Source organism: Astyanax mexicanus, chromosome 22 (genome assembly GCF_023375975.1).
Source record: "Astyanax mexicanus isolate ESR-SI-001 chromosome 22, AstMex3_surface, whole genome shotgun sequence".
In the NCBI taxonomy this organism is placed as follows: Eukaryota; Metazoa; Chordata; class Actinopteri; order Characiformes; family Acestrorhamphidae; genus Astyanax; species Astyanax mexicanus.
The window spans coordinates 35,943,219-35,963,588 of record NC_064429.1 but is presented as its reverse complement, the minus strand read 5'-3'; the positions used below and the strand labels follow the sequence as shown (position 1 = coordinate 35,963,588).

Genomic DNA, 20,370 nt, shown 5'->3' with positions numbered 1-20,370 from the left:
CCCAGTCTTAGTGCTGAAGAAACTTTCAAAGGAAATACATTTCAATGAGTGCAGCGCCGTTTTATGATTGTTACTGTATCTGCACAGGAAAAAACAAATTCTAAAAGAATAAATATTAATTTTACTATATTAGAATCGAATGGTAGATTGGAGAGATTGGAGAATGGTAGAGAATAAGTCCACGGTTTCTCCCGGATCCAGCCTTGTGCTGCTCTGTATCTCAGAAAGCTAACAGATGGATGTGTTCTCAGAGTAAACGTCTGTTTCCTGTCCCCCTCTCCACGTCCCCCCGTCCTTCTGTCTTCTGACTCTTGTCTTTTTGTGTTCTTTGTTCTTCTTCTTCTCTTTTATCTTCACACACAGATGGGAGATGAGCCAGAAACGGTAATTAACCGTAGAGACAGGAAACAACATCACTTTCACCCCATGACATTTCACTCAGCGCTAACAGACGGCACGCTTAGCTTAGCTTAGCGTAGCTGTAGCATCGCTGAGATACAGTGTAACGGTTCTGTGATCTGAGAAGAATTAGCAGAAAGCAGGAAAGAGGTTCAAAGAAGGTCAGCAGAACCTTATGTACTGGAACCCTACTGATGTCATTGAAGCCAAACATCTAACAACATAGCTACAGTAATAAACATCTAGCCGACATCAGAGTAGTTAACCTCTAGCAGACGTTAGTTACTTCAGAGTACCTAGTGTTTATCATCTACTCAACATCAGCTTAAGTAGATAAAATCTATGTAATGTCAACAAGAGCAGCAAACGTCTAGCCAACATCAACTGGAGTATTTAAAAAAATAATCTAGCAAACGTCAGCTTAAGGAGTTGATATCTTGCCAACATCATCTAGAGTAGATAACATCTAGCCGACATTGACTGGAATAGTTACCATATAGCTAAGGTCACCTTGAAAAGGGAACATCTAGTCAACATCAACTAAAGGAGTTAACATCAAGCTAATTTTAGGTAGAAAAGTTAACTTGTACTCAGCATTAGCTAAAGAAGTAAACATCTAGCCAACATTAACCTGAATAGTTGACATCTAGGTGACATCACCTGAAGAAAGTTAACATCTAGCCAACATCAGGTAGAGAAGTTAAGATCAAGCGAACTTTAGCTAGAAGAGTTAACTTGTACCCAACTTTAGCTAGAGTAGTTAACATCTAGCTGAAGTGATCTGGAAAAGTGAACATCTATTCAACATCAGCTAGAGAGAATAACATCAAGCTAATTTTAGGAAGAAAAGTTAACTTGTACCCAACATCAGCTAGAGTAGATAACATCTAGCCAACATTAACTAAAATAGTTAACATCTAGGTGACGTCACCTGAAGAAAGTGAACATCTAGCTGACATTAGCTAGAGAGATTAAAATCAAGCTAATTTTAGGTAGAAGAGTTAACTTGTACCCAACATTGGCTAGAGAATTAAACATCCAGCCTACATTTACATTGTTAACATCTAGTTCTTGTTAACTAATGTAACATCTGTCTATTAACTATCTAACATCTAGCCAATGTCGCCTGGAGGATTTATAAGTTAAATCTTCCCAGTGTCACTATTCTAGCTGAAGCTGGCTAGATGTTAAATACTCTAAACTGAACATCTAACTAATGTCATCTAGACATCTAGAAGAGTTATCAACTAGAAAAGTCTATTTTCCGCTTAAATCTTCTGGAGTTGTTAATGATTACTTCAGCTTGAGCAGTCAACATCTAGCTGATGTCAGCTAGTGTAGTAAACATCTGACATTACCTATAGGTGTTCTCAGCCAGAGGAGCAAACATCTAGCCACCAGGAACTGGGGAAGGTAGTAAATATTGCAAACATCATATTAAGGAGTTGCCAACATTCTTTGGAGTAGTAACATCTAGCCAATATTAATTGGAATAGTTAATATCCACCCGAAATCAGTTAGAGACATTAACTTACATTAGCTAGAGGACTAAACATCCAGCCTACATCAAATGACATCTTTAACATCTAGTTCTTTTTAACTGAAGTATTTAACGTCTAGACAATGTCAGCTGGAGGAATGATAAGCTAGAGGAGTGAAAATCTATTCAACATCACAACTTTAGCTGAACATCTAACTAACATCTGCTAGAGGAGTTATCATTTAGACATGTTCATATCTAGCTGTCGTAGTTAATGTTTACTGTACTTCAGGTTGAGCTTCTATTGTTTTAGCATTGTTAGCCTCGTAGCTTCAGTGTAAAAGAAGCGAAATACATTTTACGGGAACGATAGGTCAATAATCTGTAATTTAATAATTGAATATTATTAAATCATTAATTTAATTTAATAACTTCCACTAAAATCCACTTTTTCTTTGTGAGAAATACAGTAGTCCTCTCCGAGTTGTATATGATGCTGCACATGAAACTATTTCTCAGCCTCCACTGACTGCAGTAGCAACTAAAAGAAAATCCTCAGAAATACGAGTTGATCAGAGAGATGTAAAAGTCGACGTCAACCAGTGACTTCATGGTCTCAGGACCGCCCACAGGCAGAGCTTACAGCTTTTGTTTACAGAGCTAGTTAGCGTTAGATATCGTTTGTAAGTAACTGTAGGTTTAAATCGGATCTCCGGTGGATTCTGCGTTTTACCAAGACCTTAAATATAAGCTAAGCGACGTTAAGCTAAGTTTAAGGGTTAACTTTATCGAGCACTCAGTGCTGTATCTTTATAACTAAGGCAGTATCTCTGAAAATATTTAGTCCTTTTGAGTTTTAGGGATGTAAAATAGCCAATCCGAGGTGATATATTTGCTTGTATGAATATTCATGAGCAAGAGCAAAGACCTGCCTTTTCTCAGAAACCTTTAATTCAGTGATCTAAAACAGGGCTAAATAGAAACACCGGGTAACTTCTTTTTACATTTATTCATATTAGAGTCACAATAAGACACTTTAAAATGAATGAAAAAACAATATATAAGACCTTTTTAATAAACTGTTCTAAAAAGCTGATCGTGCTGTTTGTCACATCTTTTCCATCATCGCTGACTAAACCTCTCCTGACTCACTCATTCGTTCATTCTCTCTCTCTCCTTCATCCCTCGTTTTCCTCTCGCTGCCCCTCAGTCGGGCTCTCACTACAGGACGGAGGTGCCGTCCCCTCAGCCGGCTGATTTTAGCGAGAGAGAGGTCTGTGCCAGTGTCTCTCGCCCCCCCTCCTCTCCCGTAGCACCACCCTTTATTTAGACTGATCTGTACTAGTGCTGGGCGGTATGACCAAAAATGTATATAGCAGTATTTTTTAAGATTCTGACTGTTTTACGGTATATCACAATATTTTTATTATTATTTATTTATTATTTATTTATTTTTTATTTATATGTTTTTTGCATGACTGGGCTTTAATATAGGTTTGTGGCTACTCTACCTTTAGGAGTACATATAGTATAAAACACTAAGATTTTAAAGGTTTTCTAAATTTGATTAGTATTGAGTTTACTGTGTTCACAAAATATATATACACACATACACAAAATATATGAAGAAATCAGACTTTATTAGCAGAATAACAGCTGAAGAATGCAAAACAATAGACCTTAAAAAGAGATACACCAACAGCTTTAACACTTTAACACGGCTTCCTTTACAAAACTAAATATTTTAAATAGTTCCCTTCTTTCTTCAGTTAACAAATACACTCAGTTCAGTGTGTATTAAAATCATCTTTCAAGCTACATTATTAATATGTTTAAACTGCGCTTGCGGTTTATCACTTTCTAAATAAATGATTCTGTACTCAGGATCGTTTCTGGACTCGTCTGTGGGACCAGTGTGCTAATGTTAACCTACGCTGTAGTCTTTTATAAGTTTATACTTCTGCGTGCGCGTATCAGCGGCTCTACGTCACTCTGCAGTTTAAACCACGAATGCGGGAATTACTAAGAGGTGACTGTCCATGTCACGCATCTAGCTACGAGCTAAATTGGCTCCACTTAGCTGAGCTTCTAGTGCGTTAGCTTGTTAGGCTAACTGGCTAGCGTTAGCTAGCGAGCTGTCCCAGCGTTCTTGTTTGGCGGCACTGTTCTACACTGTGTGCTTCTACAAAGTGCTCCACAGCGCCTCTAGTGGTATGGCGGTGTGTGAAAAATGCATACCGGTTCTGAATTCCCCTCCGGTATACCACCCAGCACTACTCTGTACCATAAACCTGTTCTCAGATCAGTGTAAAAACACTTCTATCTAGTACCTTGTAGGTTATCCAGAGTTATATTTGTGTACTGCTTTCACCTCACCCGTTAAAGCTTCTTCAGTCCACCTTAACACTTCACTCCTCCTTTCCACTCGTTCCCTAGAGTCCTCCCCTCCCTTCACTCGTTCCCTGAGCACTAGGCCCGGCTCTGTCTCGATGTTCTAACTCTGTTTCTCTCTCTGTTCTCCTGCAGCTCGGTGGAGATCTCGGAGGCAGTCCTGCGGTGAGTGAGCCTTGAAGAAAAAATTCATATTCATACAATTTTTTGATTTTTTTAACTCCATACTGAATGACCTCCAGATCTAATCTCCAGACCTAAACCCCATTAAAAACCTCCAGGAAGATGGATGATCACATGCTTGAATTCTTGTGCCAGGAGCTGCATTAGATCACCCAAAAGTAGTGTGTAAGACTGGTGGAGGAGAACATGCCAATGACTAATATCTGAAGTTCTACACTGGACACGCCTATAAAACAGTTTTCTTCAGTCTATGTTTATAAAGATCTGCTTTTAATGTGATTAGAAATGCACCTATGGGGGAATTTTGTGTTTAATTTATTTTAAAAATTTCAGATTACTATTAAAGGCATAGAATTGTGCAGTAAAAAAAAGAATAATAAACCCACAGATATGATAGCAACACCTTAGCAACCACCAGTAATACGTTAGCAACTTCCTAGCGGCACCTTAGCTACTGCTTCTGAAATGAAAGCAACTGACTAGCAATGAATTATCAATTCCGAGGTGGTTGCTAAGGTGTTTCTGGATAGTTGCCAATGCATTCCAGGTTAGCATAGTTGACAGAGTTGCCATCATATCTGTGGCCATTGCTAAGGTGTTGCTAGTCAGTTGCTCCCATTTCTAAAGTGGTTGTTAAGGTGTTGCTGGGCAGTTGCTAACACATTTTTTATGTGGTTGCCAGTGTGTTGCTAAGTGGTTGCTATCATATCTTTGGTCATTTCTAAGGCTTTACTAAGCAGTTGCACAGGTTTTACAGATGGTTGCTAAGATGTTGCTATGCAGTTGTGAAGATTTTGATAATCGGTTGTTCTTCAAACAATTGTAATACCTTAGAAACTGCCTAGCAACACCTTAGCAACCACCTCAGATATGATGGCAGCTCCCGAGCAACCAAAGCAATAAAATCAATGTATTATTCTGACTCTGATCTAAAATTCTTGTATTTAAGCCGTTTTCAGATTTAATTTGTAGATAATTAACATCATGACCAGACAGGAACTGATGAGCCCTTGTTTGTGTTTAACGCTTGACTGATTTCTAAATGACTGAGTTTAAATGAAGGTTGATTGAATGATTCCTATTAGAGATTACTTAACTCCACTCGATGCAGCACATGATTATTAAAATATGCAATTTGCATCCTGCTAATTAATGAGATAAAAGCTTCCATTAGCTTTGAGCTACATTAGCATCGTAGCTTTAGCGGAAAAACAAAGAGCAACACTTCAGATACCAAACAGGTCCTTAGTGATGGGTTATATTTCTGAGGGAAAGAGAAAATGATGTGCAATAGGCTAATTTTTATCTGAAATAATGCATGTAGTACTTGATATTATAATAATAATAAAAATGCCACAGTAGTCTAATAAATGTAGAAATGTACAAAATGTACTTAAAAGTGCAATCTAACCAAATAATGTGATCTTAGAATATCTTCCCCCGAGATCCAGACTTTATTTTTTTTTTTTTCTTGCTATTTGGGATTAAAAGGACCTAAAAACTGTGAGAACTTAACTATTGTTTTTTTTGCCAAAACAACTTAATTATCTAAGCTGTTTCAGATCAGAAGAATTAAAGATTAAGATTAGATCAGGCCCAAAAAATCCAGCCCGGCCCGGCCCGAGATCATGCATGTTCTGCCCGAGCCCGACCCGCCCCCTAAACCCTCATTATGAGCCCGAGCCTGATTTAAACCCCACATTAAATCTGCGTTAAAACTGTGATTTTAAATCAATTTCAGGCTGTTTAAATAAGCGAAATCTGTTTAGAATTATATTAATTAACATTGCAACACTGAAGAAGCATAGACCTATTATTTAATAAAAATGTTTATTAAAAGCAGCTACACACATAGTGGAGGAGCTGCGTGAATTAAACATTCTAACTTGTGCAACTTTTGTTTCAAAACACAGTTTATATAGCTTTATAGCTTTATATAAAATAAAAATAAAATAAAAAACATATGCCTAGATCACAGATTATTTTCTTTAAAAAAAAAAACACCATCCATCTGGAGGACTGCATCAAGCACTGAAGAGCTGACCAAACACAAATCTGATTACAAAAAATCATACTGAAAATTTACTTTTCATAATAAAATGAGTTATAATTCTTAAAATACAGTGCAAGTACAGTATAGTATTTATTGTAATTGTGTTGCATAAAGTGTCCACACTCTGTATTAGGTAATTAGGTATAGTATTAAATTGATTGATAACTAAATGAAGGTACTTTCTTTTCTCTCTTCTCTGCAGATGGGTGTGGGTGTTGGGGTTGGGGTTGGTGTGGGTGTGGGTCTAGGCCCGGCTCCAGTGGGCATGCCCGCGGGTCTGGGTGCCGCCCCTGCTGTTGGAGGGGGTCTGGGTGATCTGTTTGACCTGGGCGGAGGCGTGGGCATGACCTCAGGGTCCTACTCTCCTCCCAGAGTGGTGAGAACCTTTATTCACTGTTTATATCTATCATCATCATCTGCTTACTCGTACAGTATCAGTCATTGTTCTTATTTATTTATTATTTTAAAATGTTCTGTATTGTAGATTAATACTAAAGTCATCCAAACTGTGAATAAAATCATATAGAATGATTTACTGAACAAAAAAGTGTTAAACCAGAACATGGTCATCTTGTTTAGATGATCAGTTTTACACGTCTCTGCTGGATTTTTTTTTCTCAGTCAGTTTTATGAGGTTGAGATGAGAGTCACCTGGAATTCAGTTTACAGGACTTCAGTTAACAGCTGTGCTGAACTCATCAAGAGTTAATTACTTGAATTTCTTGTCTCTTAATAAAGTGTTTGAGAGCATCAGTTAAAGTAAAGTAGTGAAGAGGTAGAGTTACAGGTATACAGTGAATAGTGAATATTTGAGTTAGGGATGGGCGATATGGCTCTAAAATAATATCACGATATTTTATGGTATTTTCACGATAACCTTACTTTTGGCGATATGACAAAACACTGAATTCGAAAAATTATTTAGCATTTTTTTTATTGCAAGCAATATGATTTGGCTAACTGAGATATTAAAAAAAATATTTTTTATCAGATTTGTAACAGAAGACTATCTAAAATGTTGATGATAATGATGATGAAAGTGGCACTCATCAGGACCGCTCAGTAAAAAGCTTGTTTTCTGTGATGTTATATATCAGGTGTGGCTGCAGGCTATGAAGGCTAAGGGTCTGGAGATTTCGGGGACGTTCGCTCGGCGAGGTGGCGTCATCCAGATGGACGTTTCCCTCACCAACAAGGCCATGAGCGTGATGTCCGACTTCGCCGTCCAGTTCAACAAGAACAGGTAAAAGAAGGACCGACTTCAATTAAAAATTTAGTTTCTTTGATTTGACCAAATTAAAAACCTCTGGAATATAATCAAGAGGAAGATGGATGATCACAAACCATCAAACCACCAAACTGAACTGCTTGAATTTTTGCACCAGGAGTAAAGCAGCATAAAGTTATCCAAAAGCAGTGTGTAAGACTGGTGGAGGAGGAGAACATGATGCCAAGATGTAGAAAACTGTGATTAAAAAACAACCCTGTTTATTCCACCAAATATTGATTATTTCTGAACTCTAAAAACTTTATGAATATGAACTTGTTTTCTTTGCATTATTTGAGGTCTGAAAGCTCTGCATCTTTTTTGTTATTTCAGCTATTTCTCATTTTCTGTAAATAAATGCTCTAAATGAGAATATTTTTATTTGGAATTTGGGAGAAATGTTGTCTGTAGTTTATAGAATAAAACAACAATGTTCATTTTACTCAAACATAAACCTCTCCTTATCTGCCTTCTGCTGTCTTTATCCTTATTTTATTGTTCTCATCCTTATTTTTTAGATGTCTGTAACTACTTCTGTTTTTAGCTGGTGTTTATTAAGCGCTATATAATATATTATCATTATTATAACTATTGTAATTTTTATTCTCATTATTCTCTTTTTTTTTTTTTTATTCTCTCTCTCTGTAGTTTTGGGATGGCTCCAGCGGGTCCTCTGCAGGTTCTGACTCCTCTCGGTCCGAATCAGACGGTGGAGGTCAGTCTGCCTCTCAGTTCCACCGGCCCAGTGATGAAGATGGAGCCTCTCAATAACCTGCAGGTACTGGAGCGTCTCAACATGTCTCACAATGTCTCAGAGCGTCTCAGACCCCCCATCTCACATCGTTTTAGCCCATCTCATATCATCTCACATTGTCTCAGCACATCTCACATCATCTGAACGCGCCTCACATCATCTCAGAGCATCTCACCCCCGTCTCAAATCATCTCAGCACGTCTCACATCATCTCAGAGCATCTCACCCCCGTCTCAAATCATCTCAGCATGTCTCACATGGCCTCATTATGCCTTTAATCATCTTACAGTGTCTTGAAGCATCTTACCCTATCTCACATTATTATCATCTAAGCACGTCTCACATCATCTCTCATTGTTTTAGCCCATCTCAAATTATGTCTTATTGTCTCAACGCACCTCACATCATCTCAGAGGGTCACGGAGCATCTCAATGAGCCTTTAATCATCTTACAGCTTCTCAGAGCATCTTGATGCATCTCACCCCATCACACAAGATCTCAGCACATCTCACATTGGCTCAATGCGCCTCACATCATCTCATTGCATCTCACATCGTCTCAACGCTCCTCATGTCATCTCGCATCATCTTAGAGCATCTCGGAGCATCTTACCCCGTCTTACATCATCTCAACGCGCCTTTAATCACCTCAGAGCGTCTTTAAGCATCTTACCCCGTCTCACATAATCTCAGCTTACATTGTCTCAGCACATCTCACATTGTCTTTAAACAATCCTTGCATCATCTCAGAGCGTCTCTGAGTAGCTTACCCTGGCTCACATCGTCTCATTGCGCCTCACGTCATCTCACAGCGTGTTGTATCATCTAACCCCGATCGCACATCATCTCAGCACATCTCACAGCAGCTCAATGTGCATCACATCGTCTCACGCCATCTTACATTGTCTCAGTCCATCTCACATCATCTCAGCACATCTCACAGAGTCTCAATGTGCCTCACATCGTCTCACATCATCTCACATTGTCTCAGTCCATCTCACATCATCTTACTTTGTCTCAGCACATCTCAGCGTCTCAACGTGCCTCACCTTATCTCACGCCATCTCACATTGTCTTAGTCCATCTCTCATAATCTCATAGCGTCCAACGTGCCTCACATTGTCTCATGTCATCTCACATTGTCTCAGTCCATCTCACATCATCTCAGCACATGTCACAGCATCTCAACATGCCTCACCTCATCTCATGTCATCTCACATTGTCTCAGTCCATCACACATCATCTCAGCACTTCTCACAGTGTCTCAACGTGCCTCACATTGTCTCAGTCCATCTCACATCATCTCAGCACATCTCACAGTGTCTCAACGTGCCTCACATTGTCTCACACCATCTCACATCTCAGCACATCTCACAGCATCTCAACGTGCCTCACGTTGTCTCACGTCATCTTACATTGTCTCAGTCCAACTCGCATCATCTTACGTTGTCTTAGCACATCTCACATCGTCTCACATCGTCTCAACGCATCTCACCCCATCTCACAGCCTTTATTATTTAACACAGCTTTAATACTCCAGCTCTATCGTAGTGTGTGTGAGTGTGTGATGTATTATGTATTATGCTGTTGTTGTTGGGAGCTGGTGGTGTGGAGTGATGGAGCCCCGGGGGGCAGGAGGTGTGATCTGGCAGATTTACCCACCCGGCTGCTGGACCGAGATAAACACCCCTCATAACAACAGCACTTACACCATGATTACCACACACACACACACACACACAGATCTGTGTCTCTCTCCTCACACAGCCCCTCACTGCCTCATTTCTCTCCAGTGCTTGATGTTGGGTGCTGACTTCAGCATCCTCTAGATGTTTGTAGAATGTATGATGTGAGGTTTTGTTAGAAATGAGGTTTTATAGAAGTGAATCATTTAGAATAAGGGTTGAATAGTGTTAATAAACCTGCAGTAAAGAATATTGATTGTTAAATTAATAAATCCATAGTTCCTGGTGTTTGATTATTTAGGAGTATTTTGACTTTTTCAGTATCACAGAATCTCAGTATTGTGATAATATCGTATCGTGAGATCTCCTGTGATTCACAGCCCTAATTATTATGTTTAATGAGTCCTAATTAGGCTTTGTTTTATTCAAACTATATATTTGTTTAAAAAGACAAAGCAATTTACACTATCTAACCATGTTTCTCTCTCTCTCTTTCTCTATCTCTCTCTCTCTTTCTCTTGCCCTCTTTTTCTCTCTTACTTGCTCTGTCTTGCTTTCTCACTCTTGCTCTCTTTCTTTCCATTTCGCTCTGTTTCTGGCTCTCACTTTCTCCCATTTTTTCTCTCTTGCTCTCTCTTTCTTGCTCTCACCCTCACACTTTCTCTTTCTTTCCTTCTGTTTCTTTCTATCTTTCTTTTACTTTTTCTCACTCTCGCTTTCTCTTTCTCTCTTGCTCTTTTTCTATTTCTTGTTCTCACCCTCACTTTATTTTTGTCTTGCTTTCTTGCTCTCTACTTCTCATTCTCTCTTGCTCTCTTTATTTTTTCCTTGCTCTTTTTCTTTCGCTCTTGCTCTTTTTCTTTCGCTCTTGCTCTCTTTCTCCCGCTTTTTCTCCTTTCTTTCCCTCTTGCTCTCTTTCTTGCTCTCACCCTCACGTTCTTTCTTTCTTTCTTTTGCTCTCTTTCTCGCTGTTGTTTTCTCTTGTTTTCTTGCTTTCTTTCTCATTCTCTCGCATACTCTTTCATTTCTCTTGCCCTCTTTCTCTCCCTTTTGCTCTGTTTCTCGTTCTCTTTTTCTTTCTTTTCTTTCTTGCTCTCACCCTCACACTCGCTTTCCATTTCTTTCTCTTTCTTTCTCTCTCTCTTTTTTTCTCTCTTTCTTTCTCTTTCTTTCTCTCTTGCTCTCTTTTTCTTGCTCTCACCCTCACTTTTATATTTTCTTTCTTGTTCTTCCCCTCACACTCTCATTTTGTTTTTTCTTTTCCTCTCTTTCTCTACATTTTTTGCTCTCTTTCTTCTCTCTCTTTTGCTCTTGCTTTCTCTCTTTCTCTCTCTCTCTATCTCTCTCTCTCAGGTGGCGGTGAAGAACAATATTGATGTTTTCTACTTCAGCTGCCAGTATCCCATCAGCCTGCTCTTTGTGGAGGACGGGAAGATGGGTGAGTGTGTGAGTGTGTGAGTGTGTGAGTGTGTGAGTGTGTGAGTGTGTGAGTGTGTGAGTGTGTGAGTGTGTGAGTGTGTGTGTGTGTGTGTGTGTGTGTGTGAGTATATAATCAGAGTTTGCGTCATCTCTGACGTGTCGGGATGCTCTGGCGTCAGCAGAAGCTCCTCGTATGGTGGTGACGTCAGTATCTGGAGTATAATGGTATCTTGTCATTGGTGTGAGTGCTGGGGGGGAGGGGGGGGGAGGTGCCAGAACATAAGTGATTACCTTCAGGACCTGAGTGAAGACCTGTCTCTCTCTCTCTCTCTCTGTCTCGGTGTCTGGCTCTCTCTCTGAGCAGACAGACAGGTATTCCTGGCCACCTGGAAGGACATTCCCAGCGACAACGAGGCTCAGTTTCAGATCAAAGACTGTCACCTCAGCTCAGGTGAGATAACACCTTCAGCAGGTACATCCTGTCCATCACACACCTGCTCCTCCAGGGTATCTCCTCACATCAGCACTATTAATAAACAGTAACATCCTGTACTCTTCTAAAAAAAGCTCTTTACATTAGCAGTGCAGATTGATTGCATTCAGCCCTATGAGAAAAAGCATCAGTAAGATCTGCCACTCCAACTTCAGTCCCTTAGGTATTAGATGGAGTTCCACCTTAAGCAGACCTTAAATTCAGTGTTTTTTCATTATTTTAAAATGTTCTGCATTGTAGCTGAATATTAAACTCATCCAAACTATGAAGAAAATCATATGGAATTATTCAAACCAAGTCTTAAACAAACAAGTAAATGTTTTATATTTTACATTCTTCAAAGTAAAGTTGCTCCTCTTGCTTAGATGATCAGCTTTGCACATCTCTGCTGGATTTTCTCAGTCAGCTTTGAGGTAGAGTCAGTTAAGAGTCATTTTTATGAGGCAGTCCGTATTAACGTTGGGTGTCTTTACGTACTTACTTCACACGTATAGCCTCTGAAAGAGGATCCGGCTCAGTTTTACTGAACGCGAGCGGCTGGTGGAGCAGTGGAGACCTCAGAAGGGGAAACTCAGAGCTCAGTAGCTCCTCCATTCACTCATAGTAAAACCAAAGAAACGAAGAAGTGAAGATTCTGATTGAGTGCCCTCTCTCCCTCTCTCTCTCTCTCTCTCTCTCTCTCTCTCTCTCTCTCTCTCTCTCTGTGTGCATGCTCGGTGCAATTACCCATTCTCCCCAGAGAGGGCCCTAAAATCCTAATATCCCCCAAAATCAGTGGTAATTACTTGAAAAACCCTCTTATTTACCTTTTTAAAAAGCAATTTAAATGCCTGATTAAAGGGCCAAATACTGTTGGTTTACTGTTTTCCTCAGGGTTTGATGGCTCAACGCTGACTCAGCTCTTGATTGGTCTGGGTGAGGGCGGGGCTGGTGACGTCATGGGCCCTGCACACAAATATATATATATATATATATATATATTTTTTTTTAATCTTATTTCTAAAATTTTCCCACACAAATTGCCGAGTAGCATCACAGCACTAACGCTCGGAGGAAAGCGCAGCGACTCGGTTCTGATACATCAGCTCACAGACGCCCTGTGCTGTGGACATCACCCTAGGAGTGATGTGGGGAGAGAGCGCCATCTACCCACCCGAAGGGAGCAGGACCAATTGTGCTCCCTCTGAGCGCCGGTGCAAAAAGAACATTTGCAATGTAACATTTTTCCAATATCTTGCAGCCCTGATTAGGACCGCCCCAGGAAAAAAAAAGCAAGAGTTACCTCTATAGCACAGGATAGCAGGAGGTAATACCATTATACTGATATTCAGAGAGAGTGAAAAAGGTCTATAGACAGTAGTTAAGACATTATTAAACATTACGAAGTTTTACCGCTTGGGATTTAGCAGTTACTATAGAGTACTGATGTTCTGGCCGGCTGAAATCTGCTTGTTCCGGGTGTGCTGGCTGTGTTAGTCCTGCTGCTGTCTGCTGTTGGCTGGTGGAGGTGATGTGTGAACACGCCGGTGTGTAATTACTGTTAAGCTAAATAACAGGAGCTGTAGCGCGTGGAGGCTGTGTGTATTTGCATACGGTAATTCTGACCAAATCCAGCATGAATACGGCGGCACACACACCTAAAGCACACACACCTAAAGCATACACACCAGTGTTTAATTGATTCTGCTGTTCCTTTCCTGCCCTCTCTATATTAACACTTCCCCCTAAATCAAGAAATTTCAGCTAAAACTGACAAGAAATGATCTGATCAGAAGTTTAGAATCATGAATTATGAATCTCCCGTCAATAAAAATAAATAGTTTAGCTTATATCCAGCCACGAGTATTACATTTATGAGTTAGCTTGTTATTGTAGCAAGCTCAGCTAACTCACATGGACGGTGGATGGTGTTGTATCGTGGTTATAACCATATTTTTCAGATTATAAGGCTCATTTTGTGCGACACTAGTAAGGAACAGCGTTGTCGCCATGTTTTCCTTTTAATTCAGCACCTGTGATGCTAAGCTAAGCTAAGTTAAGTAAACACAACTGTGATTCTTAAAATATGGCTTTAAAATTATACTTAAAATTATTAGAAAATGGGTTTATTTGGGCGAGTAAATTGCTTCTGTTTATTTACAGTAAGCTTAGATTTACTATTACTATTACTATATTAGCTAGCAGTTTGTCCCACGTAGCTTGTTTTAACACAGTAAACACGCAGACTACAGTCTGATATAATCCCCTCTGAACAGCGAAAGCACTTAGCGGGTTTAGTGGGTAATGCTAATGCTGCTCCAGCAGTGCTAGCTGGGGTTAGCAGCAGGCTACAGGCCGATAATACTCACCTCTGAACGGCCAAAAAGGTAGCGCTTAGCACGGTTAGCTGCTAATGCTAATACTTTTGTAGAACTAAACTGAAACTCCTCTATAACTCTGTACTTCAGTGGAGTGTCTTTACTGCCCCTTAATACCTGACTGATAGAATTCATACATAAGGAGCACCGGATTATAAGATGCACTGATTATTTTGGGGAAAATTAAAGGATAGTGGATAGTGAGAGCTAGCCAGTCTATAAAACACAGCTTCTAAACATGGTGGAGGTAGTTTTATACATTGTATTTGTAACTATGTATTGGAATAATTGTGTTTTACATAAGTTAATCTCTATCCTGTATCCTGTATGCTTGTGTTTTCTGCAGATGCTGCCAGTAATAAACTGCAGGGCAGTAACATCTTCACAGTGGCGAAGCGCACAGTGGAGGCCCAGGACATGCTGTACCAATCCATCAAACTCACCAACGGCATCTGGGTGCTGGCAGAGCTCCGCATACAGACCGGCAACCCCAACTACACGGTGAGCGAGAGCTAAATACATAAGCTTTATATCAGATTATCATCCATATAAATAATATAGGAAGTAGAGCTGCAGCGATTAATCGATGTAATCGACACTGTCGATTTATACAAATTTGTTGACTTCCACATTTGGAGATTTCTATTGCATTTAAATCTCATGTTTAGCTGTTTCCATCATTTAGATCTGGTAAAAAAATATTAATACATGAACCGAACCTACAGCAAGCAAATATGGAGGGAATAACGGCAGAAATAATCGCTGACTAATCGACTAATCGGAGAAATAATCGGCAGATTAGTTGACTTCCACATTTGGAAATTTCTATGGCATTTAAATCTCATGTTTAGCTGTTTCCATCATTTTGAGCTGGTAAAAAAATCTAAAAAAAAAAGGAGCCGTACCCACAGCAAGCAAATATGGAGGGAATAATGGCAGAAATATTCGTTTGCTAATCGGAGAAATAATCGGCAGATTAGTTGACTACCAAGATAATCATTAGTTGCATAATGTCTAGTTGCATGAAAACATTATGAAATAAGTGTAGTTAATGGTTAAAGATACGTGCATCTTAGTCAATGTGCATTAAACCATCTACAACCAGTATTTTAAATTATTTATATTAAATTAAATAATTAAATGATATCAGGGCCTGATAGCTACCCACAATTTATTTATCAGTTTATTAATGCTTTAATTATAGCAGTTTCTTTAGTTTCTTATAATGATCTTATTATTTCTTGATTCGTTTCTAATTGGGTCTCGAGTTACCCACAGTTTATTTATTTTTAATTGCTTAAATAATCTATTTATTTCAGAAAGTTTCTTTGCAGTTATTGACTTTATTATTATTTATTTATTATTTATTTTTATTTTTCCATTAGTTATCTTTATAAAACGTAATTGCTATGTTAAATGCATGATTTGGATACATTTGGCCTATGCTGATATGGATTATTACACATTTATAGCTTATAAAGAGAGACTATACGCAATACTATAACTTTTCACTATATTTGGCAGACGCTTTTGTCCAGAGCGATATACATAATAATAATGTACATTTAGTAATAGAAGACATAGACATTTAAGACAGGGCTTAAAGGAGATAGTGGGATGGAGGAGGAAAGGATACAAATACTAATAAAAATAAATACAAATCAATAAAAAAGAGCTTAAATAAATACAATTTAAAGTACTAAAGAGTAGATCCTTTTTCCAGCATAGAATAAATACAGTAAAAAGAATATCTTTGAAATATTGTCCAAAAAGCTATTTATCGGCAGATAATAATATAATTTGTGCCCGTGTGAAAACAAACCAAATAAAGCAGGAAAGAATACAGTGTAATATACTGTTCATCACTGTAGAAGAGTGTCTGTGTGTGTCTGTGTCTGTCTTTGGCAGCATTTCTGTGTGTGTGTTGCGTGTGTGTGTAATGTGTGTGTGTGTTGGTAGGCTGAGTGTATAAAGGCAGTATTGTTTCTATAGTGACTAGTTTATAAATATTCTCTCAGTTATAAACTCTTACACACTTTTTTATGTGGGAGCACACACACACACACACACACACACACACACTCACACTCACAGAGTTACGAAAGCAGACAGAAGTGTAATTAATTGCGGTGGCTGCTTTCGCACGTGTCCAGAGAGGTGACCTTCCCCCGAGTCTTCCCACCTTTTAATCACTTTCTCTCTCTCTCTCTTTACGTCTTTCTGTCTCTATTCTTAATCTCTTTCTTTACGTCTCTGTTCATCTCTCTCTCTCTTTACGTTTCTGTCTCTATTGTGTTTCTCTCTCTCTCTCTTTACGTCTGTCTTTTACCTCTCTCTACATCTATATCTTCTTTATCTCTCTCTCTATGTCTCTTTTCATTATTGCTCTTTCTTTGTCTCTCTATTCTTTATCTCTCTCTCTCTCTTTCTTTACGTCTCTATTCTTCATCTCTCTCTTTCTTTACGTCTCTCTCTATACTTTCTCTCTCTCTTTGTCTGTCTCTATTCTTTCTCTCTTTCTCTTTATGTCTCTCTGTCTCTATTTTTTGTTTCTCTTTCTCTGTTCTTTATCTCTCTCTCTCTCTCTTTACCTCTCTCTGTCTCTTAATTTCTCTTTTTACGTCTCTGTCTCTATTCTTTATCTCTTTCTTTATGTCTCTGTCTCTATTTTTTATACCTGTCTGTTTTTTATCTCTCTCCCCTTACGTCTCTCTGCCTCTATTCTTTGTCTTTCTCTTTACATCTCTCTCTATTCTTTATCTCTATCTCTCTACATCTGTTTTTTTAACTCTCTTTACGTCTGTCTCTATACTTTATCTCTCTCTCTACATCTCTATCTCTGTTCTTTATCTCTCTCTTTCTTTAGAAACCTTCTCTTTCATGAAAAATCTACAATAATAGTTATTGAATACGTGTTTGTGGGGCTCAGTGTGTTTTTGTTGTTGTTTTTGTGTTTGTTTGCTTTATTTTGTCTGTGTTTGTTTGTTTAATGTTGTGGTGTTTGTTTGTGTTTGTGTTTGTGTTTGTCCTCGTCCCGGCCCTCACCCGTGTGGATGTCTTCCTAATGCAGGATATGGAGGTTGGCGTTATTTTATTTTAACTCTTCTAAACTCTATTCACTCGTCACAATCTCTAGCATGCTCTCCTACCTGCTTTCCTCTCTCAGTAAAATCTCTATAACTGAACCTGATTCAGCAGAATCACCACAACCGTTAGGGTTCATCAGTGGACCTTCTCCTGCTCTTGTTTAATGTATGTTAATTAATTTATCTGGCTAGCCTGCTGAGCCAGTAGAGCTGATAGTAATAGAGTTATGGCTGAAGCATGGCATGTAGCGCTCTTATCCTTTATGCACTGCTTTCCCTTATCTGATCTCTGCACACCTTCACCTTTTATTACATATAGTTCCTCACGTATAAAACACTTCACAGGTACCTCCTCCCTATTCTGATCACTTGCATTGGTGCACTGGTATTATGGTTCCTACTAGGGGTGGGCAATATTATATCGTATACAATATATCGTGACACAGAAATATCGTGATATTAAAAATCCATATCGTGATAATAGGGCTGTTCTGTCTTAAAAGTAGTCCGTTATTAACTGTGAAGCTTTTAGTTAATTTATTCTATAATTGTTTTAGTTTATAGTTTTTGTTTGCAGTTTATATGCATGAAAATATTCTGCAATATTATTTGCTGCATTATATTATTTTATGCTATATTATTTATTTTGCCACATTATGATTATACTGTTATACTATTATACTATATTCCTGAATTTAATGAGTTATTTTATTTATTTTAGTTTACATTATTTCTGTTTTCCTATATCGCCAAGTATATCGTTATCGCAAAAATACCCTGAAATATCGTGATATTATTTTAGAGCCATATCGCCCACCCCTAGTTCCTACACAGTTGTAATTGTATCATCAGCAAAGGTGTGAAAAATATCTCCATTCATTACTCAATATTTTAAAATATATTTTTTTCACATCTTAACCTCAATACATCTGTAGCGAGTTTACATTTCCCTTATCGTGCTATAACCTTTGAACAACTGTATTCTATCTAGACATATAAAACCAAGTGTACACCACAAATAGCCAAATTTGTGCTAAAGTGACGATAGGTCGGGCGCCTCCTGCTGTTCGGCTGCAGAAAGCTGTGTAACTCCACCCATCCCCATAGGTTTCAATGGCAAAACAGACAACTTTCAATCACGTTTTTTTCTAATATACTGTAATTCTACCTCCATTATTTAAATGCAGCAGCTAGTGTAACCTCTGCTTATATTGTCAAATTTTTATATCCCCACAGAATTCGTTTTTTAAAACTTTATTCGGCTCTATTCAAAAAAGGTGTGGTTATGGTAAAAGGGCTGGTTATGGGCGGGACCAATAACAGACCGTCAGCTCCGCTCTGCCCCGCTCTGCAGTCTGTGACCACGAGGCAGCCCTCAGGGGTGGGGTTATTTAAATGAGTAGGCGGTCTCTCCACAGCCTTTCTCCCTCCTCTGGTCTCTACTGCGCAGACTCTGGTCTCTGAATCGCCAAAATGGAGGAAGATTTTGGCTTCATTTTCATTGAATGTATGGGAACGGCGACACGGCGTCCATCTTTATATACAGTCTATGGTATTAACTCAAGCTTTTTACTCTTTAAGTAAAAGTGTGTAAAGTAAAAGTACTGGTTTTAAAACTGCTTAAAGTATAAAAGTAAAAGGAGTAATGTAAGGAGAAAAAAATGAATGAAGCCATTAAGAACAAAACCTTAGGCCACGCCCACTGAGTCCTATAGAGCACTAATCCCCCACCCACCCCTTCCCCCCAAAACACATTTTTCTAAAAGCCATAATGACTATAATATTAAAATGTTAATCTTGATAATATGATTTGAATGTCCGAATATCAAGAACGATATCATACCGTGAAATATGGTGCCATATCACCCACCCCTAATTATCACATCAGGGTACTACATTTTTGCTGTTTTTGACAAAAGAAAAAAAATTTGTTCTAATTTCGCATGATTTATCTACTAGAGACAGATTATATCTGTCCAGTATCATGTATTTTATTTCAGTCTTGGATATATGAAAATATTTGGAGTGCATTATTATTAGTATCATGACATTCTGGATCATTGACTTCTGTTATAAATCAGATAAATCTGATCATCAAATCAATCATAAAATTAATTTTTCATTTTGTTGCAGTAGTGTATTCTTGAAATATATATATATATTTTTTTAATTCAGTGTTTTTTCATATCGCCAAGAGTATCATTATCGCGAAAATAACATGAAATATCGTGATATTATTTTATGGCCATATCTCACCCACCCCTAATAGGGGTTTTATTGAACGATGAAAAGCCGGAATTGAATCAAGCTGAAATTAAATAGGAGTAACGAGGCTATTTTTAAAATGTAAGTAGAAAGTAAAAAAAAACTATTTGTGATTCATTATTTGACACTTTTATTGGCAAATTCCAAGTTAGAAAGTCGATAGTTCCTTGGTTCTCCAAGCCACAAGAGCTCTTTGGTCACTCAGTGTCTTGTTGAAAGTCTTAATGACAATCGTTTTTATCCATGACTCGGAAACCTGACTCTACAAACCTCTGCAACATCTGGAGAACATCCAGCTTCCTGTTCAGTTCCTCGTCATCTCTACAACTGACCGCTGCAAGTCTTTTCTGACAGGACTCTGTTCCTTCCAACTGATCCAAAACGACTCAAGAACAACTCGTCTTCAATCTTCTGTCACGTAACTCCTTCGCTCTCCACGCTTCACTGGCTTCTCGAGCACCCAGTCAGATTTATAACCCTGAGGCTCGTCTCCAAAGCCAAAAATGGACCAGCCCCTCCCTTACGGATGCTTTGACCC

The 20,370-nt window shown here is 38.6% G+C and overlaps 1 protein-coding gene across 5 annotated transcripts in view; it reads left to right on the top strand.

Moving 5' to 3' along the window:
• The window catches only part of ap1b1 (adaptor related protein complex 1 subunit beta 1), a 65,523-nt gene that overhangs the window by 35,001 nt on the left and 10,152 nt on the right, over positions 1-20,370 (top strand). For 2 of the 5 annotated variants that reach the window (XM_049470577.1, XM_049470575.1), the window contains exons 15-23: positions 364-384; positions 3,090-3,152; positions 4,406-4,435; positions 6,709-6,882; positions 7,604-7,749; positions 8,422-8,551; positions 11,566-11,650; positions 11,996-12,082; positions 14,828-14,982. In XM_049470577.1, coding sequence (XP_049326534.1) covers positions 364-384; positions 3,090-3,152; positions 4,406-4,435; positions 6,709-6,882; positions 7,604-7,749; positions 8,422-8,551; positions 11,566-11,650; positions 11,996-12,082; positions 14,828-14,982 — 891 coding nt within the window. The remainder of the gene's footprint in view (positions 1-363; positions 385-3,089; positions 3,153-4,405; positions 4,436-6,708; positions 6,883-7,603; positions 7,750-8,421; positions 8,552-11,565; positions 11,651-11,995; positions 12,083-14,827; positions 14,983-20,370) is intronic. The other 3 variants (XM_049470576.1, XM_049470578.1, XM_049470579.1) reach the window with 3 other exon arrangements.